This window comes from Hemibagrus wyckioides, linkage group LG19 (genome assembly GCF_019097595.1).
Source record: "Hemibagrus wyckioides isolate EC202008001 linkage group LG19, SWU_Hwy_1.0, whole genome shotgun sequence".
Taxonomy (NCBI): Eukaryota; Metazoa; Chordata; class Actinopteri; order Siluriformes; family Bagridae; genus Hemibagrus; species Hemibagrus wyckioides.
Window position 1 is genome coordinate 9,606,142 of NC_080728.1, and position 22,702 is coordinate 9,628,843.

Consider the following 22,702-nt stretch of genomic DNA (forward strand, 5'->3'; position numbering starts at 1 on the left):
GAAATAGCTTCTGATTTGTAACTCCATGTATGTTCCAGCCTTCAAGAAGATTATTTTGGGCTGCACAAGTATGGGACTCAAGCAAAAAAAAAAAAAAAACCTCATTCAATTACAGAACAGCTGTAATTAAAAATTTTAAGGAAGCATTAATTCACATAAGCCCTCAAAAATCAGCTTCCTCTTCTGTGCTAATGAAAATTTACAGATATGGAAATGACTCATCTTAAATCACCAAAGGATGAGCAGGATTCACATGGATAGAATTAATGTACACCTGTGTAGTGACAGTGCTTTTATGGTGGATTTAATTACCTAAAACTTACAGTGGTGTATTAGAAATGCGGCCTTGTCTTTAGCTCCAGTCCTCCGAAATCATTCAATTACATTCTCCCTGAGCATGAGTCATTTGCCTATTAAATTGGGCTTCATTCTGAATCTTGATTGCTTTATCCCTGCTGCTTTATAGTTAGACATGTTCATTTTTAAACTAACACCTGCCTTTCCCAATACCAGTTTGGTCCCTATGCAGTTGTCAAGAGTTCATTGTTATTAAAGACATGTGCAATCTTGCAAGCATTTGGTGGCCTTATCTTGTTGGCAGAGGACCAGGCACCATCCAGATGGTATAGAGATTTCTCAGTATTCCCTCTGGTAGCAAAATCACTTGACAGTTCATTGAAGTAGTAAGCGACAGTTGACGCAAGGCATGAGCTTCATTTGACCTCTGGCATCTATTGCAACACTGATCTTACTACAAGGCAGTTGCACCTGAAAATGTTCGGTAAAAGTGAAAAGGGGCCAGTTAGATAAACAGGATGGCTGATCAGACTGATCTGAGATCTGTGGGTGTGGTTTAATATTCTAATGAGCATGATTCCCAGCTAGCTATGTCACTGAGTTATATACACAAGGGCACAGGTAGGCAGAATCAGTATTGCTCAGCAATAATCTATTAAACAATGTATTCAAATTCTGTTTTACCCACCCTCACTTGCTAAGCTGCTCAGACTGATGTAGATGTACATGAATACATTTTATCAGCCTCATTCTTGACACAAAATCATACAATAGTCTTAGTTTTAAGTGTGCTTTGGTCAGTTTACATCTAAAGCATTGACTTGACTTTGGAAGTATATATAGATATACACATGGTAACATGGCACATGGTAAAGCATAGTGTGGCCTGCAAGAGGTCACAGAAACAAAAGTGATTTTAGTTGTTTTTCAAGTTAACCTGTCTGTTATTTACAGTACCATCTAATAGCACATAGTTGTCAACAATAAGATACCCAAGCAATTTTGAATTCCATTGTTCGTTTATCTTCCTGCACAACCTTTTGCACATCCTGTTGAGGACGGTTATGTCACATAGACCATGTGGTGGGATTACACAAAAGCTATAAAATCCTGGAGCTGTGCGGTGGCAATGCTACCTACTGTGCATATATATTTCTAATATAGTACATATAGGAGAAATCCAACTTTGTCATGGACCATAGTCATGTTTGGTTGGACTTGGTTGTAATTGATCCTAATCAGAAAATATAAATGTCAGTAAATATATGCCCTAACTGCAGATTGCCAGGAACGGAGGGTTTTTCATTTTGAAAAGATTACAGTTACAGTTTTTAAATTAATATAAAACCGTTTTCCACAGAACATCCATTACCAAGTAGATATACCTGGATGCATTCATCAAATGTGTTCCATGTGTTTGTGTGTCTACAGGTCTCCTAACACTGGCCGAAGTTCTAACGGTGTGGAGAGCTTCACATGGACTGTATAGAAGCCCGACGAGCTCTTTGCTCCCGCCCGCCTGCTGTAGATAACTCGCTGTCTGTCATCGGCTCAACATTCGCCTCCAACTGCCTGTCTGTAGCTCCGCTTTGTAAATGGGCAACGCCCCCTAGTGCCACGGAGGACATACGTCCACACAACACCTCACACAGAGCACTCGAGAGCCTGCAAGACTGCTGCTTGTGAGGAGCCTTGTGTTCTTTAAGGCTCCCTGGATGTCTATACCCTTTTCCGAGGCCAGATCTGAGGTTCTGACCCGTGCGCTCTGTGAATAGGCCTTCTGCTGGAGTCCACCTTTGGCACTCAAACAACTTTTACTGACCAAAGAGGAAAAGTAACAAACAGACAGCTTAACAAACAATACCTTAACAAACGGAGTTCAGAAAGGAAGGGCTGAGCGAGGAGAAATGAATACACTGAGCCCTGTTATCACACCAATGTCCACTAAATTAAAGCACTGGCATTGAAGAATTGATCTGTGCAAATGAACTGATCAAAATGAACTAAATTCCAGTAGTACCTTTAATACTTTGCATACATTTTTTTTCTTGAACTGAACCCACTGTATTTTGAAACTGGAAATATAGGCACTGTATACATACATTATGTGTATAAAGAAATTGAGATTTGCATTTTTTCAGTAGCAAACTTTGGGACAATTTGCAATAAGCATGGTTGGTCACAGTTAAAGAGTACAAGCGCTGATCATTATTGGACAAAAAAAAGTGAATATGAAAAAAATACCACCATTTCAAATTGCCAGAAGAGGAGCCAGAAGTCATTTTGAAAGGCCTACAGTTATATATTTAACAGTTTTCTATGTTGTATCTTTGTAGAGAACCTTATTTAACATGAATAACGTGGTGGGAATGGCAGTGATAGAATGTGGATAATAAGCTGTGTTTCATGCCGACCTGCAGCAGCCTGCTCTTTCACCTGCAGCAGTAGCAGCTCTCCTTTTACACCCATTTCACACACATGACCACTTCTTCTATACTAAACAGATGAATGGAAAAAGGACAGCACACAGAGGGGGAAAAAAAGAAATGATCGATCACAGAGAACTGAACTTTATATCCCACTTTAGTATGCGGGGTCATGAAAATCGCTATTTGCTATCGTATTGTAAAGGTGTAGAAAAAAAAAAAACCTGAGTCATTTCTCTATGGATTTTATCTAATTTATTTTTGTGCTTGTGTTTGTTTGCACAGTGCCACCATCAGAGTGCTGACACATACAGAGAGAGTTAAGAGAGTCTTAGAATCATTTACATGAAAATACTTTTTTATTCTGAAATATTTTAAGAATAAATTAAATATGTGAAAGAAGAAACGAGTTGCTAAAATAGAATTTGAATATGCAAAGGTTATGTTTGAGGCTGCTGACATTTTGTTTATTGTCCTGAAACAAACAAACCAACAAAAAAAGTGGTGTCCACATTTGGATGAAGAGCTGATATGCAATGGTGTCTATGAACCTAGCATAAAATTCATGAACATAGCTTGTGGTCAAGCATTCACTAATAGATTTCAGAATCACCGTGGAATAATTACACACAGTACTCCAAATACCCAACAAGAAAATGTTGAAAATCATAAACTCTTTAAACATAAGAGCCCTTATAGGATGATGTTATATTTATTTATTTTTTTTAGAAGTGATGCATAATGGCATCTATTTTCCTGCATCAAGTGACAGCTTTAATATATTCAAAAATAACACATTTTCATACACTTACACATTATGCAACTAAGGATAGAACATGAAAACTGTGAAATTTGCTCTGGCAGCCCTAATTTATAGACACATCGCTGCACAAACACATGAATACACACATAGTCACGGCTCAGTACATTTACACTGTTAGAAGTTAGACACAGTGAGAAGCTCAGTAACTTTTTGCCCTGATTAATCACCAGCAGCTATAGAACCAGGACATGATGTTACATTATATAACTCTGGGGGTCACTTCACACAATCAGACAAAGAATGAAGCCTGAGGGATACACATGCTATTCTGCTGAAAATCTCTGACCGCGATTAATGCCTCCAGCCAGAGTGGACCCAGAGCACACACACACACACCTGAGAATGGCAGTGAACCTGAGAAATGCAGTGTCTCCTGGGTGTTCCTTTGTGTATTTGTGTGTCTGTCTGTCTGTGGGAGCATGCTTTTATTTATAAGTGTGTTTTTATATATAAGTGTACCTTCTAAAAATGTGAGTCCATATGTCCAAATTAGAAATTAGATATTGGACATTTTGGTGGCATTTGACATGTCCCCAGTAGAAAAACAGGGGTGGTAATTATTGTATTTATTTATTTTTAAAAATAGGCAAAGGGTTTCGTTTTGGATATTGAGGTTAAGGTTTTGGTTTAGATTTAGGTGTAGCCGTAGTATTAATTGGCTGCAGTAAAGGTCATGTCAGTAGAAGGTTCTCGCAAGGACAGTAAGACAAAGGTCTGTGAGTGTTGGTAGGATGGGGTGGGGGGTTAAAGGCAGGATAACATTAATTTCAGTGGAGATGATGAAGTACCCTAAATAAAATAAAATATAATGGTCTGTACATTTAAACTAATGAATATGTGATTTGGATGACAGCAAGACAGTAGTAGAAGTGTGTTCAGAATCTGTCATTTCAATTATTTCAATTATTTTAATTATATGACAGTATTCCATCAACAGTCTTGCTATATTAATAATGTGAATATAGTATGCTTAGGGGGGAAAAAATGATTACTTTATTACAGTCCTACTGAAAATGCTTTGGCATGCTAGTCTTGTAAGAAAATGACATTACATCTTAGAGAACCAAATACACCTTTCTTCTCACCTCCTGAATAAATCTCAAGTACTACACAGGCTACCACTTCAAAATATCTCGCTGCTCAGGGTGTAGCTAGGCAAGTTTGCAGTTTTGAACTAAAATGGGACAAACGCAGGATTCCAGTTGGTTAATCTTGTTTCTCTCACCATAGCATCTGCTAGACAATTAAATCTGATGAAACTAAATGAGGGATGCATTTATGTGATGTGTGGAGCAGTGAAATATGAAGGAATCATAATGATAACTTGAGTGACCGTTTATAAACATCAGTGTAGAGCAATAACTGCATTAAACATGATATTATGTTAAGTTCACCTTCCACAAATAAGAATTTGTAACTGTCGTTCTAGTTCAGTTGGGGTATCTTCACCTCTGGTGTGTGTGTGTGTGTGTGTGTGTGTGTTACTTGGACCTGTCTCCAGCTCTGTCTATCCTGTTTATGAAGCTGTGCTTCGACTTGGCCACCAAATTCTCATATTCTTGCCAACACCAACTGGAAATTAATGACGCTTTGTTGATTGTGGAGTTTCCAGAGATGATGCAAATGAACTCTTCAGAGGAAAGCGATGTTACTCTGGGCAAATCTCATTGTCTAGAGGGCCTGAATATTAAATTGTGGATTGATTGGATCCCAGCAATCTGCCCTTTCTCTTTGGGCTGCTGGTTTACTAAATGGCAAGCGTCATTGTTTTAATTTGATTAGCAGTACAGTGTACACCACAATACAGTCTGGTTGTCTCTTACGAGACAAAGTATCCAAAAATACAAGGCGGACCACATACGTGTGCACAAAACAGGAAAACTAAGTAGGTCATATGTTAATGATTTTGTGTGGGTAATATTTTGTGCGCGTACTAGTCAGGCAAGCGAGGATACATTGTATGCGGGTGTGTGTGCGTGTGTCTATTTTTCACCCACATTTGCTGTCTCTCAGGGCATTTTGGGTAGCGGTCCTGTATTTGTGAACACAGCAGCTGTCTTCATTTCCTTCAGTGCTTGACATTTCTAACAGTGCTGAAGGATCTGCTTCGTGTGTTTGATGTGCTCTTGAGAGAGGGGGGATAGAAGGAAAGAGACAGAATGAGCAAATAGAGAGGCAGAAGGAGAGAGAGAAGTAGATAGAGAAAGACAACAAAAAAAATGGGCAGAGAAAAAATGGCTAAAACAGTGGCAGGCATCCAACATTTAAGGAAAATTTGAATCAGCCCATGAGCCCAAAAATCAAGCATACAATATCACCACTGTACTGGTTTTACACCGGGGATTGATCATTTTTTAATCATTCATGTCATGACGCAGTGTGTCAAACATATGAACAGAAAAATCTGAATAGATTAATATTTACATGTACAATACAGATACAATAAACAAAATACAATATGCAATATACAGTATAAATATGTAATAATTAATAATAAATAAATTAAACATAAGAAATACTAATTTCCCTTCAAACTCTAATAGATGTCAATAAAATATATTAAAAAAAGGGAGAAAAGACAAAAGATTTGGACTGCCAGCATTGAAAAAATTCAGTTGTGCATCCACATGTCATGATATACTTTGGAGATGTATTTCAGAGAATACTAAAGGGAGAAGCTTTTTTAATTAATTGTTGTTGTTGTTTATTGCTGTTTTTTCCCCCCAAAAAAGCTAGGTTCAACTAAGTTCCAACAGAATTACTGACTGAACCTTTACTTGCCAGTATAATCCTTTACCAAAATTAGCTTTGGTATCTAAATGTAGTCTTGGGTTAACTTTAATTATAGTTGAAGCCAAAAGTTTACATACACCTATTTAATTTTTACATTCAAATTAAATTTTTCACAGCTCCACACATTTCCACACACTACCATGCATTTCATTTGTATCTGTTTTATTTCCATGAATTTAGTTCTGCAATTCTAAATAGCTAAAGAACAGACGTATTTCAGCTCTTATTTGTAGCTTAATTCTATCAGACAGTATTCTGTGGCATTTCCTTTCGATTGCCTGACCTCGAAAAAAATGCATAGGGAATCCTTCCATAAGCTGTTCTTTACACAAGCTTTTCAAGAATTCACATAATGCTTTGCAGGCGGTCTGGTTTGTTGTCCTCCTTGTTCAGACAAGTGTTTTCAGTTTACACATTGCCTATGGGATTCAGGTCAGGGCTTTGTGATTGCCTTTTCAATATTTTCACTTTGTTTCCATTTTGTTCAAACTTTGAAGGTACACTTAGCATCATTGTCCTGTTGTAAGATCCAGATATGACCAAGTTGTAACGTTATGTCTGATGTCTTGAAGCATTACTTCAGAATTTTTAGATAATCTTCCTCCTCATGATGCCAATGATAATTTGAATTCTTTTCCAGCAAAACACACCCACATCACTGGTGGTGCCACCCCCCAAGCTTCACAGGTGGGATTGTTTTCTGGTTTATAAGCTTCACCTTTTTTACTTTCATGCTTAATGCTGATCATTATGCCCAAGGAGTTCTTTATTTGTCCAAAAGGCTGATGGTCACCTAAATAATTATGTCTGGCTCAGCCCTGAGCTGGGTGTTCTTGCTTGTGCAACAAGGAAGGCTGAAAGGTTTTCTCAGTTTTACAGCTTCACACATTTCCTGTGACTGTACATTTCTTTTGTCAGGTCAATTAAGCTATCTACTTTTGCTTTTAATGGCAACTTTAAAATAATCAATGAGAGACAGATTTATTTTAGGATTAATTCATTATATTAGAATTCCAATAGGTCAGAAGTTTACATTCATCACTTTGACTGTCTCTTTAAAAAGTCTGCAAGATTACAAAATTGATCTAATGGCTTTTAGAAGCTTGTCATAATTAGGAGTTAACTGAGAGCACATACACAGACCAGGCATAACATTATGACCACCTGCCTAATATTGTGTTGGTCCTCCTTTTGCTGCCAAAACAGCCCTGACCCGTCATGCTCTGTGTATTCTGATACCTTTCTATCAGAACCAGCATTAACTTCTTCAGCAATTTGAGCAACAGTAGCTTGTCTTCGCTCCCCACGTGCAGCAGTGAGCCTTGACCGCCCATGACCCTGTCACTGGGTCACCACTGTTCCTTCCTTGGACCACTTTTGATAGATACTGACCACTGCAGACCGGGAACACCCCACAAGAGCTGCAGTTTTGGAGATGCTCTGATCCAGTCGTCTAGACTTCACAATTTGTCCCTTGTCAAACTCGCTCAAATCCTTACGCTTGACCATTTTTCCTGCTTCTAACACATCAACTTTGAGGATGATATGTTCACTTGCTGCCTAATATATCCCACCCACTAACAGGTGCCATGATGAGGAGATCATCAGTGTTATTCACTTTACCTGTCGCTGCTCATAATGTTACGCCTGATCGGTGTATATAGCTGCACATAGGCCTACCATTACAGCCAGTGCAGTTTTGCCCTTGATACTATCAGTTCCTTTGTAGTTATCTTGGGGTTCAGCTGAAACTTTTAGACAAAAGTTCATTCATCACTGGGAGTTAATTTATGCCTCTTACCTGAATGATGCAATGTCGTTGTGCTCCCAAGATTTGTACATTTGCATACAATTGTTTGTACAGATGCTTGTGGTACCTTCAGTTGTTTAAAAATTGCTCCAAAATTTTGGAGTTCCTCACTATTTCTGGCTTGGCTGAGATGCATGGAAATTTCCATGGCATGAAAGGCTGTAAATAGCAACAGATGCACTCACAATTACCTCATAATTATGATTTTGACTGTTTGAAGAGACAGTCAACTTATTGTATGTAAATATTTGACCCACTGACATTCTGGTATCAATGTCTAATTACTATAATTAAGAAATGCTGAAATATATTATAAAGGAAGAGTTAGTGTGTGTACACCACCAGTCAAAAGTTTGGACACATCTTCTAATTCCATGGTCTTTCCTGATGCTTATTTCTTTCTACATTGTAAAACAATGCTGAAGGCGGCTGAAATACACAATAATGTCCTTTGAACAGTTGATATTGAGATATGTCTGCTACTGATGCTCTGTAAACCCTTTATAACGGCTCTAATCTGAGGTGCTGTTAACTGGTGATTTCTGAGGCTCTAAATGAACTTCTCCTCTGCAACAAGTTTTGGTCTTGCTTTTTTTTGGTCTTCATGTGAGCCAGTTTCATCATGGTGCTTGATGGGTTTTGCAAATGCACTTGACAATACTGTTCTTGCAAGAACTATTCCAGAACACCTGACCTTCGTGTCTTAAAATAACAACTGCCTGGTGTTTTTTTACATATTACTTAAGTCCATGTGTGTTATTTCATAGTTTTGAAATCTCCAGTATTGTAAAAAAAAAAACACTGAATTAGAAGGTGTGTCCAAACTTTTGACTGGTAGTGTACATGTCATGCACTGCAGTGGCTGAGCTGCATTACTGGAAGATTTAATACACCCATGTTTAGGGGGTAATTTAAATTTCAAGTTTCACATGTCAGCATTTGTTATGATTAGCTCTCTGAGAGTTTTTTTTTTTATTGCCTTTTATGGAGCTTTGCAGCTGTCACTTAATGTAAATTGGTTGTGGCTTGGTAATTTACAGTTGATTGACATTTATTAACATACATATATGAATATGAAGAACTGTAGGTTTTCAGAATCTGGTATTTTTAGTTTGGATAGGCTATACAGCACACAGTGTACATGCAACTTTACAGAAAATATTGATACATGAGTCCCAGTGTAACAAAAGCAATAGCTATTTTTTATTTAGCACACAGGCTTTCTGTGATAAGACTATTACAGGATGTCAATGAAAGCGCTATTTAGGAAAGCATGAAATTTTTACCCTTCTATACTGTTCACAGTGTAATCCTTTATAATATGAACAAGACACCATATACTCCCTCACAATTGCTGTCTGTGGCAACTCACAACTGTTTTTCTTTTCCAACACATATTTGAAATCAACAGTAAATATGCTATGTAATGTCAAATATTTTTTATTTAAGGGTAGCGGAAACTATACTGTATTCCTCTGAATGGAACAAGTCTGTCATCCAGTAACCTTGGGACCAGGGCTGTACATCGGAAAGCATCAGCACCACGCATTTGTTCCAGACATGTCTAATTGCTGCCAGTACATCTGTGACAGATTTTGCAGGTCTGGACTCATGATTGTGAAGTCTTATTGTTACTGACAGGGACATGGTGGCATGGAGAATGGGTCATCCATGTTCAGCTTGCCAGACACTGGAAGCAGCTTCAACTTTGATCTTGCACATGCACATCTAATATTAGAAACTCAATGGTGACATGTATATCAGTCAAATCTATCTTCATCCATTCTTGACCATAAAAAAAGTAAGGACTAAGCTACATGCCAAATAAGATAATAAAGGTTTTTCTTTGTTTTTTTTTTTGTTTTTTGTTTTTTAAATAATGAAGTCTTTGAGGTAAACTGGCAGACAGCCTTTAACAGATGGACGTGTCGATTTTGCTTCATTCACTTTAATGGCCTCCTACAGATGATAGACACTCTGTCAAGATGCTAGGTCAGGCGAATTACCGTGACGTGTGTACTAACACTGAATGATCTGAAACACTTTTGTGACAAAATAAGAACCTTTAGTTCACCTTTTGGTGAGATTGGGGGTTTCATAGGCTCTGATCAGGGTTAGATGTGGAAATCCATATGTCCTTATGGAGGTCCATATGTGGAAATATGTATAGCACCTGTTCTAAACAATTTGTAGAACTAGAACATTTGCACATTTGCCAATTTTTGATGTCCTTAGGATCTTTAAGTCGTCAGATTAAAGACATTAAATTTACATTTAGGGTGTTTTAAGTGCCTTTAAAATGTGATATGATAAAATATGATATTGGATTTTAAAAACTGATAGAGACAGCCTGCGAGAGAGACAGAAATTGAGAAAGAGAGAGAGAGAGAGAGAGAGAGAGAGAGAGAAGAAGCAAATGTATACAAATGTAATTTACACAAAATATCTTACACAAAACTTACATTATGCTTTAAATAAAAACATAGAGGGTTTATCAGTATATCAGTATAAATTACACCACAGCACTGTAGAATACTCAGGTTTGATTGGTCAGAAGGTGTTAATTAAATTAAGTATCCAAGTTCACTAGCAAACTGATTAATGTTAAATCCACTTAATCTTCTTGTGTGATCAAGTTTTGGCTGGCTGATCAATCTGAACTTCTGTTTTGTTGACTTTGAGATGACTAGCAGTGGCAGAGAAAATGAGAAAGAAAGAGGAAACAGGTAGAGTAAAATAGAGAGAGAGACAGAGAGAGAGAGACAGAGAGAGAGAGAGAGAGAGAGAGAGAGAGATGCCAAAACCTTTCTGTTTATGACTTCAAGTCAGCAGTAATACTCATATAAACCCATCCCACCATCATCCCATTTTACAACCGAGATAAATTCCCCGCAATCTCAACACTGCCACTTCCAGCACAAAATATCATTTATTTTGATGGATCACAGTTACCTACTAATCCAAATTTCATATTGTAAGTCTTTGTTTACAATATAAATCTAATTAAGTGCACCCATCACAATGTGAGCAACAGATCAATAAGCAATATGGCTCTTGCAGCTGCTTCCCACAGAGGATGTCTACTATTGCCAATAATTTCAACCCATAAAACTGTTGGGGTCTCCTTATTCTCACTCAGCACATCCAATAATCTGTCAAGGTTAAGACAGAAAGAATCTAAACACTGCCTGTGAAGCTGTTAGATCAGGAGAAAAACATATGAAAGATAACAGAAAATTGTATTTTTGGGGTGTTATACATTTGATTGTTTTGAAGCTATTCATGTATATGAACAGTGGCTCAGTGGGTAGATCCTACATTTGATTCTAAACATGGATTACAGTATCTGTAATTCCTTGATATCGGTTTGCATATTTATGCTCTCACTCACTCTTTTGGGAATTTGAGCAGGAAGCATCTAAATAACTGCAGCAAGGTCTCACTGTAGCTAAAGGACACTGATCTATAAAAACTTCTCAAATACAGAAAATTCTCGGAGTAATATATGTAGAAACATACAGCCTAAACAACACAGAAAAAGCATCTTGAAAAATGGGTATGAGGTGAAAATTTTGCCTTTGCCTTGCAAATGCACTTAAAGAAGAATCCAGTGACTGATGGCTTAGTGCTGACCCACAGTTGCTTCCCTCATATGGCCCACATAGTGCCGTGGAATGACAGTGATGAACTCATCTGTATTTGGCCACCATATACAACAACAACTCAACATTTATTGGACCAACAAACTTTCAGTGGCCCAAAATTGAAATGCCACACAAGCATTAGACATGGTAGGCGGCATTTGGGTTATTTTTGTCCTAGAATCTAAATGCTATAAAAACATCAAATATGGCTGCTTTCCTGTGGGCCATAAACATATACTGCTGATTGCTGCAGCATAAAAAAATATTTTGTTTGTAAAATGAGCCATGTTTGGTCCAGAATCATCTGCTATGTGACTAATATAGATCCACAAATCACCTATTATTAAGGCATAACTCTAAATGTGGGGTTCTAATGATCTGTTGTTAAGCATGTGGTACAGCCAGTGCATCAGCCAATGACTGGGAGTGCATCTAATCTGCTGCCAAGCTGGAGACAGTGTGTACACATCTTCTGCATGACACTGCCAGGAGCTTTTAATCATAATGAGAAGATCTCTAAAGCTATGCTTGTCCACCTCCCTCAGCATCACTGTTCTCACCCTTTCACAATATCTTTTTCTCTGAGAAATGAAAAGAAAAGAGGCTCCACTCACGCTCGTAATCAAGGCATGATGTGTTGAGTTTAGGCTGCTCTAATCCACACAAAGCATGGCAGCTGGAATCATGGCCAGCCCATTTGAGCTCTAAATGAGAGAAATGGCTGGCCTGTGCCAGCTCCCTTAAAAACTCATTTACATCCTGTCAGGTTTCATTATGCTGCCGGACGATGAGAGTGGACAGAATCGGGTCGGAATGCAGGCCTCTGTTTAACTCGACCCTGCAAACTGACCGCCTCCTTGCATCAGACTTTCTTTTTCCCCTCCGGTTCATTCTCGTTTCACTCCTCCATTATTTCCTCCTTCTGCTCAGTTGCTTTTTTCCTCATTGCCAGTTGGTGATAATCAGGAATGCCCAAAATCCCATTTTTAAACTTTTATATAATTATCTAGCCCTAAGAGCGTCAGAGCAGGATTAGAGGTGCTAAACGCTGAGCTTGGAAAAAATTCTCTGAAAGATTTTTGCATAATCATGAGGAGTGATAAAGAAAAGTTAGGACAGAGTACGTAAAGCAGGTGAAACATACAGAGATAGACCGTGAGGGAATGGTGCACAGTAAATCCACTTAAACTCTTTTTAAATGCCAGTTGCCAAATAAATTAAGGGCAAATTGAAAGAAAAATTCAATCCACATGAGTACTTTCAAGCTGCTTCTCATGAAATCGTAACAATCTAAAATATTTATGATAAAATGCACTCCCAGAGGTTAGTGGCTCTAGAGCTCTATTCTCAACAGAAAACCCCTGTCAGTGAGCCATTATCACATGGTTTAAACCACATGTTTCATTACTGTTATGGTTACTAGCAGAGTATGAGGTGATTCATTATTTAAATAACACGTTCTTGCAGGGAGTCTAAAAGCCACACAATCATTACACCTTAATTCCAGGGCCATGATTTGTAAAGCCCAATTACCATGTCTGTTTCCTCTGACGTACAATTGCCTCGCTGCTGTACAATGCCGAGTGGATAAAAATGCTTGCAAATAATAAGCTAATGAGAGATCTAAATTAAATACCTATGTTTTGATTGTAAACTGCTGCTTTTCCTACAGTAATTATGAGTAAGTAATTAAGGGCTGCTGTTGGGGATGTAAACAGCCCTCAGGTTTAAAACTGACAGGGCTGGTAGTAATGGTTGGCCCACAACTGCAAAGAGTCATGCAAAGCTTCTGCAGCAAATACGTTCACTGCTATTACAGCTAATTGCTTCTGTTAGTACTTATGTACTACACACACTCTATTTGTATAACTCTGTGCAATCTGTATGAGTTGTGGTGATCTGCCTGAGGCAATAGAGAACTTTACAGTGCCTCTCTGTTCAGGTGTCAGGGTGACATCTGTCGGGAGGTGACACAAACATTGCCTAATGAATTTTTAATAAGTGTGATCGTGATCGGGCAGCCTCCCTGTGAGAGTTACGTGTTTGGGGCATTACCGTGATTTGTAGGCTCACCTTGGAGACTCCACCATGTTAAGTTCACACGGCAGGGGAGGTTCTTTGTGCCACGTCGGGGACCAAATGATGTTGCAAACGTTTTAATCAAGTTACGTCTGTTCATTAGTCTAACAATGCGCATGGCACAGTGGGGTGGGATAGTCTAGCATCCCCTGAGGGAGAGAAGCTTTTTGATGAAGTCACAACTCCTCCGGGAGTGGCACCTTCTCCATACATTTAAATGCTCTGATAAGATACATACTGTCTTTGCTCATTTATTCAAAACAACCTCTCTGCAGCAGTTTGAACTGTCTTACAGCATGTTTATCCTTGACACGTGCACAATAGAAAAATGAAAAAAAAAAAAAAATACAGAAGTAAATATACCAAATGGAGCTCGTTTTCAAAAGTTTGACATATGAAGTGTGAAACTAAGATAGAGGATATATCTCAAAAGCAGAATGCTTTAAGCTTATGTGAAAATGCCACTTCCTGACAGCACTATCTACATTTTTGTTTAATAGTATGTTCAGCCAAGCAGGAAAACATTTTACTTTTATATAGATGTTGAATGCTCTAGAAAAATACCAATGGAAAACGGGTGTAAGGTCCACGATTCATAGACTGAAGCTTTCAGTGAGATATGACAGAGCCTGTGGAAAAGAGCATGTGGAAAATGTAAAAACTACTAATAAGAAATGAAGTGTGCACTCAAGATGTACACTGCACTCAAGATGAACATCGCATGGTCCATTCGTGCAATTAAACCACTTACCTGAATCCTAATAAAGGACAGAATGATTTTATGAATTGTGCTGCTGACACTGACTGAATAATTGCATAAATAGGCATGTGTAAAAGTGTCCCTATTAATGTGGCTAGTGAGTGTTGTTTAACATGCTTAACACAACTAATATGCAATTTTAATTTAACACATTAAATGTCTTTTGTATTACTTCCCTTATTATGCGATGATTTTAGTGGGAGTTTCCTGATACTGAATATTATCGTGTGATTTTTTTCTAGTTTTTTGTTCATTTTTTAAAACAATTCAGAAATAGAAAGTTCAGCAATCAAAGCATAACACTTTATCATTTCTTCTGAGACTTTCTGTGAGATATTGTTGAAAAGAATAAGCCTCAAGAAACGAATGTTCTTTATAAAGACTTTGGTGGATTGTTTTAATGTGACCTGAGATTTGAGATGAGTATAACAATGACAGTGTTTCTCTGTCCTGCCTCAAGCTGAACAGGGTGAATAAATTTCAGTTCTCCCACTCACCCACAATGCTATTTTACCAAGGACTAGAAGAGCTTTCAGCATGTCAAGGGAGTCATCTCTCATTTCGCTGTATAGCACGGTCCTCACTAAAACAGACTCTTTTCAGCACTTCCCCTTAAGGGGCAATTACTCTATTAATACACCCCGGTTATTCCTATTACCCACACAAGCTATATCCTCAAAAGCGTTTTTTTTTTTTTTTTTGCTTTGTATTCGTGTATGCCGTTCAGGGTATTTCTGATTAAGGCACTGTGAGAAGAGTGGGGTCTCCATTACCATGCAGAGGAGCAGATTCCTGGGCTGGAATGGGGTTTATGTAACCTGCCCTTCAGGTAGAGCACCTGGTTCAGTCATTAATCATGTCCTGGTCCTCTGGTGAGGACCACAGTGTCGCCTGGCACATCCCACAAGCTAGTGCAGGACACCGGGCTTCACAGTTCCAACCTTAAAGGCCTCTATTTCCGGGATTCCTCAGAGATACTGCATAGAGAACTAGGTGCTGTACTGCCCCTTAAGAGTCCTTCTGCAGCTTTTGCCAACTGTTTGACTGAACCTTAATTTCATCTCAAAATAGATAAAAAAAACAGTCCACACATAATGCTGGAAGATATAATATAAAGACTGCATCTTAGCAAGATAAATTCCAGAGGAAGTAAAAGGAATCCAGTGCTACACCACAGGGTGCTGGTCTGACATAGATGAGGGCGTTATCCACAGGGATCACAAGATCTTTTCAGACTTCTTTAAAGCAGTCTGAAGCAGTTGAGAAGCAATCCTGGTATTCCCAAGGCTCCTTGCACTTTGTTAATAGAGGAGAGCTGAAGTGATTATCACACTAACAGGTTATCGCATGCAGGGAAATTCTCACCGGGCTGAGGTAGAATGTGTCCACCACAGTGAAAACATGGCTCTGAGACCAGCAGGCTCAATTCACACCACACATCACCATGACATGGTAAGAATTGTTCTCTGACCTATAAGAAGAAATGTCCTTCACAAAAAGAAGTTACTCTTAAAGTCTAAACGTTTTACTGAAGTGCTGATGCTAGTTTTAAGATGTGTTCATTTCCTTTTTTAATTTCTAGTGCAAAAACACAGGAAAATTTATAAATACAAATCATTACAGCTAGTAAACAAGTAAAAATGAGATGTAGATGCCAGAAACAGTCAAAACACTTTGCAGAATCAGTGCACTCACTTTGCAATGACAGTAATAAAAGGCAAATAATTGTAACATGGATGTTAGCTATATAATTGGAATCAGTTTAGCAGCATTGCAAAGCTTGCACACATGTAGACCTGTCTTCTTCTCTGATCTGTGTGTTTATGCTAATGTTATAGATAGCAGGTTACTCTCATACTCTGTACTCAACAATCTTTAACCAGAGGCTACTGATCAGGGTCAGGGTCAATGTGGCTTATACTACCTTTCTAGTTTGGTTTGTTATATTTTGAGAAATAGAATCTAATATTACTAATACTAACGTCTAACTTCATTACACTTATCATAAACAAAAATAATTTATATATATACAGTATATATATATATAATATATATTATATATATATATATATATATATATATATATATATATATATATATATATATATATATATAAACGACAGATTCCAATTACTTTAAGAAATATTGCAGAGACACCAGGGACGCAAAATGACAAGACAGCGGCAGCTTAGTTCAAACTTCCTCTTCTTCCCCACTGACTAACACACAATCCGATCATTAGGCTCAAAGCCCAGCTAACCTTTGAGTGAGGTAGGCCCCCTGTGACATGGCAGGACAATGAGCTAAGCAGCAGTCATGTTTAATCTCTTTCCATCTTCTCTAATCTGCCGTGTTATCGACGAGGGAGATATCCCTACATAATGAATTAATTACAAAAACAATGAGGCAGTGAGGAAGCTGAGAGATCGGCTCGCATGCATTTGGGACAGAAGCACTAAGCTTTTCTCTGCTTGGAGTCGTATTAATGTCATCATTATGTTTTTGTGCAGTTATTTTGTGGATATCAAAAGAATGGCACACTGCATCTAGTTAGCTGGTCAGATCTTAGGGTCTAAGCTTCGAATGCTATCTAAGGATAACACGACCCATATACATCAGCAAACACACCTACCTAAAAAAGACAAAATTGAATTCTATCCTCATGCTCCATAGTGAAACATCCATCTTATAATGATTTGTCTAGAGGTTGTAGGGCTCAAATTTTCACTCATAGGCATCCATGTTTAATCCCCTCTAATCCCCCAAAACAATGGGTTTGGCTAAGCTGGGAGTGAGTCAGATTTTATCAGCTCCTTAGAGGGATCAGAGGTGTGATATGCTGGCAACACCATGATGCTAGCAGGTTCAGGAGTATCTAGCACAGAGGAAGCTCTAATTATAATGCAGTCATTATGCACTGTCAAAGCTGTGTGCACAGGAAGGTAGCTGATTGTACAGAAGAACGGTTATAAACATAATCATGGACTTTGATTTTTCAGTTCAGCTTCAGCACAATTTAGTAATCTTAGTATGGCTATTGAAGCAACAAGAACAATGTAGTGACGATTTGGCATTTGCCAGAAAGAGGTGATGATTAGCCTTTTAGAAATATTCTGTTATAAATCTGGTAAATTATAGTCCATTCACACAGAGTGGCTATTGCTTGATGATTACATAATGAAATGAAGTTTAAATATATACTTGCAAAAGACAGAGCTGTGCTTCCTCTCATTTTGCATTTTTCTCTTAACACAAAAAAATATAATGTTATGAAAAATATAATTTCCGGTTTCAAGCCTTCCAAGTCTTAATTTAATAGAAAACAGCAGATAATGTTGCAAATTTTGAACTAGCACTAGAAGCACTAGTCCTACTTTCCAGGTTCAATGACCAGATTTAAATTACATTTACATTTCTAGAATTTGCCAGATGCCCTTATCCAGAGCAACTTACAATTAATCTCATTTTTTTGTACAACTGAGGGTTTTGCTCAGGGGCCCAGCAATGGCAGCTTGGTGTATCTGGGATTCAAACTCACAATCTTCCGATCAGTAGTCCAACACCTTAAACACTAAGCTACCACATGCGCTTGATAAAACCCCCAGATAAAACAGGAGGGTTGCATCAGGAAGGGCATCCGGCGTAAAACTCGTACCAAAATCAAATATGCAGATCGAATGATCCACTGTGGCATCCTCAAACAGGGAGCAGCTGAAGGACAACAACAACAACGATGTTTTCAAAAAGAAGCTAAATTATCTGTTAACAGAGTGAAAAAAATTTTGAATTTAAAAAAAATCTAGAAATATTATGAATAATCTTATATTTGGTTAACTGTAATGCTATAATCAATTTAAGGAATTACTAGACATGTTTAACTTTAATTATTATATTTTTACTTTGATAAGATGCCATTTCTATAGAGGATAAAAGGACAAGTAACATAGTGACAAACAGTCATTAAATACAATAGACAACAGACTATACAATAAACTATAAACTTTATTACAGACAATACATTAAACAAACTACACAGTAAACACTAAACACTACAAAACTAAACTCTACTGCACTGGAGTAATGGTATATTAAACTCTGTTAATAGTCTTGTGCTGCAGTAAAACATGATAATTATCTTAGTTTGGCCGAAGTGTTGGCTCTTATTTGTTCATTAAGTTGCTCGCCTCTGACCTATGAGAATACCTATGATATTTTAAATCTAAAATGTATGAATGTGATGAGTTATTAATTTGCAGTTGTTTCATACTGTTATATAAATGTAAATGTTATATAAATTTAAATTTTTTTGTAACATAATATCACTGTTTAAATTTGTATTTATTTGTATGTATTTGTATTTATTTGACACTATACTTTGATCCTATAGTTTTTCCTTTGTATATAGATAGATTTTTATATAGATTTCTTTAACAGTTTGACCATCTTTTACTAATTTCCTAAAACAGGAATATTTATGCATGGATACAAATCAAAGCCTACTTCTGTGGATTATTAAAACTGAATAGTGAAGTCTCAAAGATGACACTAGATGAATCTGTGATAATAGTTAAAAGAGCACAGCAATGTCAGAAAATAAAAGTCTAAAGTCAATGACTCTATGAACATCCATCCATTTTCTAAACTGCTTATCCTAGCAGGGATCCTGGAGCCTATCCCAGGGGACTCAGGTCACAAAACTGGTGAAAACCTGGACAGTGGTGCCAGACACACACTGGACAATTTAGATATTCAGACCATTCAGCCTTTGGACTGGGGGAGGAAGCCAGAGTCCCTGGAGGAAATCACCAAACCACAGAGTGAAGTGGGAATCAAATTCTTTACCTTGAGGTGCAAGTCAAATGTACTAACCACTAAGCCACCATGCCAATGAATATAGTAACTGTATTGACTCGCCAGAGGCAGAAGGAGGAGAATCGACATGCAGATTTATTGACATGAACACAGCAGGCAAAAACATAGTCAAAAAACTTAGCAAAAGGTCAAAACCTGAAAATCAAGAAACCAGCAGACAAATCAAAATCACTAGACAAAAATCACAAAACAAGGAAGCAGAAAGTCAAGGTCAAACACATATAATCCAACACTATAGTAGACAAAGCGGAAACGATACTTCGCACCAAGTAAAGTGCAAAAAATAAAAGCCTCTTTTATGTCCGTGGGGAAACCTGGAAGCGCGGGTTTCAAAATTTGGGAGAGGGCTCTCTCTGATGTTTGACCTCCATGGGTGATGTGACAGAGCCCTCCCCTCTAGGAACACCTCCCAGCGTTCAACAACGTGGCCGGTCCCTAGGACAGGAAGCAGGTTTATCAGGATGGGAGTGGGAGAAGTCTTCGGTCAAGAGCGGGTCCAGAATATCTGAGGCGTTCACCCAGGAACATTTCTCTGGACCATACCCCTCCCAGTCCACCAGGTATTGCAGGTGGTTCCTGATTCTATAGGAATTCAGAAGTGTATGTACCTGGTATGCTGGGACTCCATCAATATCCAATGGGGGAGGAGATTTGTTCGATGAAGAAGTGTCAGACCGGGTTTCATGAAAAGGTTTGACTAGAGAAACATGAAATGTGGGAGAAATGCGGTAGGTAGTGGGGAGCTGGAGATGGTAGGCAACTGGGTTGACCTGACAAATGATCTTGAAGGGACCTATGAACCTTGGACTGAGTTTATGGCAAGGAAGACGTAGTTTCAGGTTCTTGGTTTAGAGCCAGACTCGTTGTCCTACCTGGTAGGTGGGGTATTGACGTCTGTGTCAGTTGGCTTGGCTACTCTGTTTCCTTATGGCCCATTGAAGGCACACATGTGCTCGCTCCCAGGTCTCCTGACTTCTTCTAGACCATTTATCAACTGCTGGGATATCCAATGATTCATCTGACCAGGGGAAGAGGGGTGGTTGATATCCAAGAATGCACAGAAAAGGAGTGAGGCCTGTGGATGAGTGTGTCAGGGAGTTTTGTGCATATTCTGCCCAGGGAAAGAACTCACTCCAGCAATGCTGCTCTCTGCTGCAGTAGGAATGATGGAATCTTTCAATTTCCTGATTTAATCGCTCCACCTGTCCATTGGTAATCGGGTAATTGGCGACTGGTGCGCGATTGGGCGCACGTACCACATGACTCCACACATTCCTTTATATCGTTGATTAATGATGGCCACCAGAATCTTTATCTTACGAGCTGGCCTGTTTGGTGAATGCCAGGGTGACCAGAGCTGGGAGATTTGTGGGTCCACTGCATAACATGGTGGCGCAATGTTACCGGGACATAGAGTTTAGAAGGTGGACACATCGCCAGAGGAGGGTCTTAAGCATGGGCTTGTTGGATTTCTTCCACCAGGTTCCATTGTGGAGCCAGAATAACGGATGATGGAAGGATGGGTTCAGGGTGAGTGACTAGGTTCTTGGATTCCTGCTACCTGGAAAGAGCATCTGCTTTCCCTTTATTTTTCAATGAGGAGACTAGTGTTTAAGTTCCTCTTCCCTCCAGGATATGTGGGGATCATGACTTTGGAGCCATGGGAGGCCCAAGATGATGGGGTTGGCAGGAGACGAAATGAGGTAAAACGTAAGCTTCTCAAAGTGAAATAGTCCGATTTGTAATTCCATGGGCTGAGTTTAATGTGTGAGATACCCTTCTCTGATGGGTTGATCGTTAACAGCCATAACTTGTAGAGGTCTAGTACAAGGAGTAGTGGGGAGGTGTAATTTCTCCACGAGTACATGGTCTATGAGATTGACAGCCGCCCCGGAATCTATCAATGCTAAGACAGGGATAGTATCAGGAACATGGTGTAACATAGCCGGTAGAGTAACTTTATAAATGAGGGTATTCTTGCTCACCTGTGACGTGACTGGGCATTCAGGACATCGATAGACAGGCCGGGTTGTCCGCAGTAGAAACAGAGCCGCTATTGGGTAAGCCTCTGGCGTTCCTCCTCAGATACGCAGGTACAGCTGAGCTGCATGGGCTCGAAGTTACTCTCCGTAGGGAGGTCGAGATGGCAACGTGAATGGCTGTGAGAGTGTGGGTTGGGTTGATGTTGGCGTCTCATATTGTCCAAATGGATGGCTGTAGAAATGAACTGGGAGAGAAGAGCAGGGTGGAGGCCCTCCCGAAACACAGCTAGCAGAGATGTTTCATTTCACCCGGACTGTGCAGCTAGAGTACAAAACTTAATGGCGTATTCAGCAGCTGATTTAGAGCCTTGACGTAATTCTAATAGCTGTACCGACACATCCTTTCCTCCCTCTGGGTATTCAAATAACTCCCAAATTAAGTTAGCAAAATAATTAGCTCAGGTTTTAACTTGAGGATCACTATCCCATACGGCTGAGGCCCGGTCAAGTGCTTTACCGGTATGTAATGATAGCATAAAGGCACACCTTGTAAGATCAGTTCCGTAGAGTTCGGGTTGATGTGCGAAGAAATTATCACACTGCCGGAGGAAGCCACGGCAGCGGTCGGCAGAGCCATCAAATTTTTTTGGGCAGAGCTATACGGAGAGATTCTCCGCGTGGTGTCGGCGCGGGAGCTGTGGGAGGTGTGGCTTGGAGCTGCTGGTTGGCGGTCTGAAGCGCTGTGACTTGCTCTTGGTAAGTGCGGATAATTGCTTCTTGGCTGATGATGATAGCTCATAAATCCACTGGATTCGTAGGGGGCAAAGTATAGTAAGGAGTAGATTTATTTTATTTTATTTAAGCAGATTTATTGACACAGCAGGCAAAAATGTACTCAACAAATGTAGCGAAAGGTCAAAACCAGAAAATCAAGAAACCAGCAGACAAATCCAAATCACTAGACAAAAATTACAAAACGAGGAAGCAGAAAGTCAAGGTCAAACACATATAATCCGACACTATAGTAGACAAAGGCTTGGTATGTTCACTTCGCACCAAGTGAAGCGTCCGTGCCTCATTTTTTTCGGAAGCACGGGTTTTAAAATACTGGAGAGGACTCCCTTTGATATTCGACCTCCCGGTGTGTCGTGACAGTAACAAAGCAACAGAAAAAATTATTTGAGATTGTTAGAGTGATCTTTTTTTTTTTATGAAT

At 38.9% G+C, this 22,702-nt stretch overlaps 1 protein-coding gene across 3 annotated transcripts in view; it reads left to right on the forward strand.

The window, feature by feature from the left end:
- Positions 1-14,740, forward strand: part of tafa5a (TAFA chemokine like family member 5a) — a 135,086-nt gene extending 120,346 nt beyond the window's left edge. For 2 of the 3 annotated variants that reach the window (XM_058417543.1, XM_058417542.1), the window contains one exon: positions 1,729-14,740. In XM_058417543.1, the coding sequence (XP_058273526.1) occupies positions 1,729-1,737 (9 nt within the window). In that variant the 3' untranslated portion in view covers positions 1,738-14,740. The remainder of the gene's footprint in view (positions 1-1,728) is intronic. The other variant, XM_058417544.1, reaches the window with a different exon arrangement.
- The last annotated feature ends 7,962 nt before the right edge of the window (positions 14,741-22,702 follow it).